General features: G+C 30.9%; 1 protein-coding gene across 1 annotated transcript in view; it reads right to left on the reverse strand.

Moving 5' to 3' along the window:
- Nucleotides 1–1,312: 1,312 nt before the first annotated feature.
- LOC106471612 (collagen alpha-1(IV) chain-like) overlaps nt 1,313–8,400 on the reverse strand; it is an 8,227-nt gene continuing 1,139 nt past the window's right edge. The window contains exons 2-4 of the mRNA XM_013932224.2: nt 6,193–6,313; nt 3,955–4,003; nt 1,313–2,416 (exon numbers count right to left, since the gene is read on the reverse strand). Of these exons, the coding sequence (XP_013787678.2) occupies nt 2,407–2,416; nt 3,955–4,003; nt 6,193–6,313 (180 nt within the window). The 3' untranslated portion in view covers nt 1,313–2,406. The remainder of the gene's footprint in view (nt 2,417–3,954; nt 4,004–6,192; nt 6,314–8,400) is intronic.

Here is an 8,400-nt window from a genome sequence, read left to right on the forward strand (position 1 = left end):
AACCTTTTCGTCGAGGAGTTTGTCTATTGACCTTTTCGTCAAGTAGTTTGTTTATTAACCTTTTCGTCAAGTAGTTTGTTTATTAACCTTTTCGTCAAGTAGTTTGTTTATTAACCTTTTCGTCAAGTAGTTTGTTTATTAACCTTTTCGTCAAGTAGTTGTTTATTAACCTTTTTGTAAAGTAGTTTGTTTATTAACCTTTTCGTCAAGTAGTTTGTTTGTTAACCTTTTCGTCAAGTAGTTTGTTTGTTAACCTTTTCATCAAGTAGTTTGTTTATTAACCTTTCCGCCAAGTAGTTTGTTTATTAACCTTTTCGTCAAGTAGTTTGTTTATTAACCTTTTCGTCAAGTAGTTTGTTTATTAACCTTTCCGCCAAGTAGTTTGTTTATTGGTTAATAAACAAACTACTTGACGAAAAGGTTTTTTCGTCAAGTAGTTTGTTTACTTAACCTTTTCATCAAGTAGTTTGTTTATTAACCCTTTTCGTAAAGTAGTTTGTTTCCTAACCTTTTCATCAAGTAGTAAACAAAGTATTTACAGTACTACTTTAAACTGTTTGGAAAATTATTAGAAATTTATAAAATTCATCATGGAAAAAAACTTTAATTGTTTCTAAACTCTGCTTTATGCAATAAGGATATTTTAGAAAAAATGTTGTACAGATGGTAATTAAAAGTACGATCGATAATTACGAAGCTTGAGATTAACAGATGTAATATAATAAATAAAAAAAATGTAAATGTAGGCAGAACACAGATAATTGTAAAGGATTTCAGGATTTTATTTGGAGACAAAAAAACTGTATTTAAAACATATACCCACAGGAGATTTTCCTACAGAAAAAAAACTGTTCTTAAAATACAATCACACAAGATATTCGGAGAAACGAAAAAATATTTGTCGAAATAAACACACAAAAGATTTCCTAATAGAAACAGATAAATATATAGTTAAAATACAACTTGTTACAACCCACACAGATTATGTTTGAGGGTGAAAATAATAGTTTAGATACACCAAAGATTTCCCAAAAACCTTAAGCTATTTGGGGGATTTTTGATATTCTACTCTCTTGCTGTTCTTGTGTGTTGTTAAGATTTTATAAACTAAAGATATGGTCAGTTTTAACAGAAAATAAAAAGAACACAATTGTATTTTGAAGTATTAAATATGTATGTGTACATTATGACATCCAATTTATTTTTGATAAGAATTTAAACAAAGTTTCATATAAGTAAGTATTAATTTCATGGGGTTCTAAAGAAGTAAAATAAGTTGTAAAACTTCAAAGAAAATGTTTCATAATTTACTAACAACTGGTTAAAAACAATATTTACTTTAATCTAGTTCAGGGTAAAACAAGTTAAGAATAATTGTATAAATCTTTCAAAACCTCACTTATTTTTAACAATAAATAATTAAATATTAGAAATAAGTTATTATTAAATATTACATCAACGTATAGGAACGAGATTCATCTTCAAATGAAATAAAATCCTGCTCTTTGGTAAGTTACACGTTTGAAATTGTACATATTAAACTGTGTGAAAAAAAATAAAATAAAATACAGTTTTCTATATATCAAAATTTTATATGTTGTTTACATTTAAGAGAAGAGATTCTTATTTTAACTAAAATATTTTGAAGGTTAACTTGAGTTTCAGAGAGGACATCACGATTCACAACCGTACGAACATAGAAAGCATTAAATTTTTAACAGAATTTAAAATTCTGTATAAATAAGAACAAAAAATGTAACAAACTTTACTTTTACTTAGAGCTCAAATAAATGAAAGACTTTTTCGTGCCTGAAAGTGATTTACGAAACAAAAGAAATGATTTTCGATATTCACCCATTACATCTACAAGTAGCCAGGAATGTTCCTTACATCATATATAACAAAGATTGCCAGTAATTTTACATGCAAAAACTTCTGGTTTGAGCTGTATCAGCATATCTTAACTGTGTTACCAACCTACTTCGGTCCTTGTAATTACAGACTCTGTTCAACTCCACCGTAGTGTTACATCTGAAGCTGTACGAGTGCAAGTAAAGAATTGAATATAGTCAGCTATGGCTCTATCTAATTCGGTGCAAACAAAATTCTTAACAATTTCTCTGTTTTTCCAGAACTGGATTTCACTTACATGATACATACAATTTGGTTTTCCATGACGTATCACTTCCTCAACCACTAAACCCATAAATATTTTGAGCTAAAACACAAAATCTACTTGCATTCAGTTTTAGCGCAGTTAATGTCAACATTGGCAGTTTCTTGTGTGAGAACCTTGTTAGTTACATTGATGTAAACCCCTGTAAATCTGAAGCTGGATTCTTGGGAAGTTTATCCATGGAAGGTGGTAAGCTACCCACAACGAGACAAAGGCTGGCAGGGGTAGAGTTACTTGCAACTGAAACAACAGATTAAACAACAATGACTTAATATTCTGTTAACTTATCAAACATGTAATATGAAACCTCTTAATTTAAGAATAGTTAAATGAAATGGATTCCCATCTGGCAAATTACTTAGAAATCTTTCTAAATGTGTTTTGTTTTAATAAGATTATAATACAAGATTTTTTTTAGTGACTGAATTTATAAAATGTACAGATTATTATAGCTTGACTTTTCTTGTTTCACCCAGAAACTGGAGTATGAAAATAATAAGTACACCTGGAAAAGGTTTTTAATTTAGAGCTACAAAAATAAAATCAAAAAGTGTCCAGATCATAGGAAAGTACTTTGAAATTGACAAGACATTTATTTAGGAGCAACATTTTGGGTAGCTATCCTTCATCACAAAAACAATATTTTAAATAATTTTTAAAAATACACAGAACAACATTGTTGTATCCTAGAGAATATTACACCGTTGTGTGTGTCTGATGAAGCCATTAGGTAACATATCAGACATTAAGTTAAAGAAAAGAAGCCATTAGGTAACATATCAGACATTAAGTTAAAGAAAATAAACCACTAGGTAATGTATCAGACATTAAGTTATAGAAAAGAAGCCATTAGGTAACGTATCAGACATTAAGTTATAGAAAAGAAGCCATTAGGTAACATATCAGACATTAAGTTAAAGAAAAGAAGCCACTAGGTAACATATCAGACATTAAGTTAAAGAAAAGAAGCCATTAGGTAACATATCAGACATTAACTTAATGTCTGATACATTACCTAGTGGCTTCATTTCTATAACTTAATGTCTGATATGTTACCTAGTGGCTTCTTTTCTTTAACTTAATGTCTGATACGTTACCTAGTGGTTTATTTTTTTAACTTAATGTCTGATATGTTACCTAATGGCTTCTTTTCTTTAACTTAATAGAAAAGAAGCCATTAGGTAACATATCAGACATTAAGTTAAAGAAAAGAAGCCACTAGGTAACATATCAGACATTAAGTTAAAGAAAAGAAGCCACAAGGTAACATATCAGACACAAAGTTAAAGAAATGAAGCCACAAGGTAACATATCAGACATTAAGTTAAAGAAAAGAAGCCATTAGGTAACATATCAGACATTAAGTTAAAGAAAAGAAGCCATTAGGTAACATATCAGACATTAAGTTAAAGAAAAGAAGCCATTAGGTAACATATCAGACATTAAGTTAAAGAAAAGAAGCCATTAGGTAACGTATCAGACATTAAGTTAAAGAAAAGAAGCCACTAGGTAACATATCAGACATTAAGTTAAAGAAAAGAAGCCATCAGGTAACATATCAGACATTAAGTTAAAGAAATGAAGCCACTAGGTAACATATCAGGCATTAAGTTATAGAAAATAAGCCATTAGGTAACATATTATGTAAAAATATTAACTCTCCTTTACAACTTAAAGAAAGCTATTTACAAAAAAGTAAAATGTGGAATTAATAATTTACCGAGATTAAATAAACACTTTTAATTTGTGAATTTTGATCAATTCCTAATGGTTCTTACCTGGAGGTTGTTGTAGATCCTGGCTTAAAGAAAATCTGTTGGGTGTTGCCTTTAATGTAACAAAAAATCTTTATTACGGTAACACGAACTTTACTAAAAAATAAAAATCAATATAACAACACTCAAGAGTACGTGTTGCTGCATTACTTTGGTTTCTCAACTATCAAGAGTTTTGACAAAAGTATTTCAAATTTTGTACATCAACCCCAGAAAATATAGATGAAGAATACACTTTTTTGAAAAATAATTATGAGAGACCCCCAAATTTGAGGGATCACAGAGGTTGGGGGGGGGACTATCAGAATTGGCCACATGCATTTAATGGAAAATTTATAAGTCATTCAAACCAATGTTCAGAAATTGTGTTTCTGTAGTTGTTATCTTGTAATTCCACTGGTAATTTACACACAAAAACATAGTTATATGTTAATAGTTATTGTATTCATTGTTTGTAATGTCGTGGAGAGACCAAAATACCAAACTTTTATGATGAAACTTTGTAGAAGGGACGACAACTGCCTGTTGTAGAGACACGAGTGTAGAGGACGACCTGTCTCTCTACAACAGGCAGTTGCCGTCCCTTCTACAAAGTTTCATAATGAATACTCTGCCTAAACAATCAACCAAAAAATACCAAACATTTTAATTTTTCTCTACAAAATTTATTAGTACATCAAGACATCAGCATATTTAAATAACCTTATGAACCAAAATCCTCAAAATTGTCTTCCTCCAAAACTGAAAACTTTGCCTGAACTGCCATCTACACTTAGATGTTAATAACAATTAGATATTTATGTGCTGCCATCTACTGTACTCATATTTATCTGAAATATTTAACTGCAATATTTTCAAAGTTCAATTTAATTTTTTCAGTAAAATACACAAAAACAAAAACACACACACAAAAAAAAAAAACAATAGAAATTTATTATAACCTTTTACCAGTATTAAAAATGTTACGCAACTATAGAGGTTTGGAGAACAAACTGAATATTGATACCAATAAACTCCTCGGTGCCTTTAAAAAGACACTTACACTTGTAAGATTAGTTTTTCTCCACAAATAAAAAATCTTAAAGATGCACTTTTACTTCATATGTTTTCCATTAAGTAGCACTCACAACGATTAACACTCGCTGGACAACCTAACACAATACATAGAATTATCATCGGACAACCTAACACAATACATGGAATTATCATCGGACAACCTAGCACAATACATAGAATTATCATTGGACAACCTAACACAATACATAGAATTATCATCAGACAACCTAGTACAATACATAGAATTATCATCAGACAACCTAACACAATACATAGAATTATCATCGGACAACCTAGCACAACACATAGAATTATCATCAGACAACCTAGTACAATACATAGAATTATCATTGGACAACCTAGTACAATACATAGAATTATCATCGGACAACCTAGCACAACACATAGAATTATCATCAGACAACCTAGTACAATACATACAATTATCATTGGACAACCTAACACAATACATAGAATTATCATTGGACAACCTAACACAATACATAGAATTATCATCGGACAACCTAGCACAATACATAGAATTATCATCGGACAACCTAGCACAATACATAGAATTATCATCGGACAACCTAGCACAATACATAGAATTATCATCAGACAACCTAGCACAATACATAGAATTATCATCCGACAACCTAGCACAATACGTAGAATTATCATCAGACAACCTAACACAATACATAGAATTATCATCAGACAACCTAACACAATACATAGAATTATCATTGGACAACCTAGCACAATACATAGAATTATCATTGGACAACCTAGCACAATACATAGAATTATCATCAGACAACCTAACACAATACGTAGAATTATCATCAGACAACCTAGCACAATACGTAGAATTATCATAATAAGTAATGCAACTAATTCCAGCTACCTCAATGATAATTATTGATAAAACAGTATTCTAGAAAATATAACATCAACATTAAAATGCTACTTCAAACATTTTTTTACTTTAGCTTTTGTTTTATTCATAACTACCCTACCCTGCCCACAAACTATAAACCAGCTTTGATGCTGATAATTAGTTGTATATATTTTCCCATTGTTCATTCTCTTTATTGCCCTACTCAGCCTACACACTACAAGCCAGCTCTGATGCTAGTCGTTAGTTGTATTTTCTCACAGATACAATTTATTAACGATACTTACCTAAAAGTTGATTCATGCTCGGAGGAGCTGGCTTTGTAGATTTGTTGACTGGCATCAGATTGTCAACACTGATGTCCACATTCCCACTGCAAGTCCACGTGTTGGTTTTCTGTGGTGATGTCTAGAGTGATAATTGGTGAAGACAGATTTTCTATTATAAAGCTAGATATTTGCATCTTTAATAAATGATACACACTTTTGTAAAGAGCTACTCTATAATTAATATTTCATAAGATACGTTTGTGTAAAGAGCTAATCTGATATATATATATACACTTTTCTTGCCAAGTAGTTGTCATGATTAGTGACCAATGGATTACTTGATGTGTAGACCATAGCACAATAACTACGAATACTTCCATTGCTAATACGTTGACACTTCTCCTCAACGTATTATAGTGTTACGATCAAGAAGTTAATGGATATTTCTCTTCAATAGGAGAAAAATTTAACTCAACCTTCTGATTACATATTTGGTGTGTTGTTATTGGTCGTGTGTTCTGATATCAAGATTAAAGATAACAAGATATGGGTCCAGAATAACAATACAACAGCAAATCTTTCTACATATTACTTATCAAAATTACATAATGCATATGACTTGGGTACATTATAGTAATTATGTTTGGCAAGAAAGCTCTATGCTCTGACCAGAACATGAACCCAGACCACACCAGTGTTTCAAGACTGATTCTAAGCTCCATGCTCTGACCAGAACATGAACCAAGATCACACCAGTGTTTGAAACTGATTCTAAGCTCTATGCTCTGACCAGAACATGAACCCAGACCAGTGTTTCAAGACTGATTCTAAGCTCTATGCTCTGACCAGAACATGAACCCAGACCACAGTTTCAAAACTGATGCTAAGTTGCTGACTATAGATCTCTGCATTGACAGTTCACTGTGGATTGAGAAGTTTGAAATGAATTACTCCTTTGATGTCCCACCAAATGCAAAGAATCACTTTCTGAGGATGGAGTCCAGATTTTGGGGTCGGAAGTGGTTTTTGTCTAGAACTAAACCATTGTTTTTGGCATTTAATATTCTCATAGAGAATCCATTTTTCATCACTGGTGACAATTCTGTCCAAAAATGGTTCAAGCGCCAGAAGAGACAAAGCAACGTTCACATGCTGGAAACGATGATCATCGGAAAATTTGTGAGGTACCCAAACACCTTCTTTAAGGAGTTTATCCATATTTTTTAGATGTTTATGTATTGTTTCATGAGAGATGTGTAATTTCAGGGTCATTTCATGAGTGTGTTGGCTTGGGTTAGACACAACAAGTGTCTTCAGAGCATCAATATCAATTCCAACATGTCGGCCTTTGCCATCACAGTTTTTTAGGCTATTGATATAGTAATTTATGATTTTTTGGTTATTTCAAAATGTATATATAAAAACCTAAAAAAAATAATTTTCTTTCACATCCTCCATGTGTGAAATTTGATAAGGCTTAGCAACCTACATCAAGCAGCAAATGAGTACAAAGTTCGTAACTAGAAGAGATAATTGTTTTCTGTACTTTTTTATTTACTGTTCTATGTTTTAAGAAAAATAAGTTTAAGAACTTGTTTGTAAATCGTTATAATGTATAATAATTTAAATGTGGCTGTATTTTACAAAATACTAGTCCATTAAAACACAGCCAAGACTGGTCACTTTGTAAAGGCCAGTTTTATATTCCTGAATAAGGTAACATGAAGGCACTTGCGCCACATCATTGTAACTTCTATAACGTTAGCCAGGCATGGCTGAAAGGTCAATATAATAAAAATAATATATATACATAGATGTATAACATTATGAGATTTAAGCTATTTAGACTAAACATTTGTGTTATAATTCGTAGTCATTCTAGAATGAAAAAGACATAATTTATATTTATTTCCCAATTTTTTAGGGTAGTTACGAGGTCAGTCAAATTGACCCAACCTGTACAGAGATACAATTGTAAAATAACAGATAAAATATAAAGATTTCCCATGTGAAAAATGAGAAGTTTCTGATGCATAAAAGTATTTTTACTCTTAAAACAAAAATTACTTTGCATGTAGGATAGGCAACATTTGAAAAGAAAAAAGCACAAGATAAAAAAATTACTTAAAAAATCTTAAACTTAATAAAAAATCTGATATTTCGGGTATGAAAGCCTTGTAATGTTTACTGATAATATGCAAAATTTCATGAAGATATGCTTAGTAA

This window comes from Limulus polyphemus, unplaced genomic scaffold (assembly GCF_000517525.1).
Source record: "Limulus polyphemus unplaced genomic scaffold, Limulus_polyphemus-2.1.2 Scaffold4735, whole genome shotgun sequence".
NCBI lineage: Eukaryota > Metazoa > Arthropoda > Merostomata > Xiphosura > Limulidae > Limulus > Limulus polyphemus.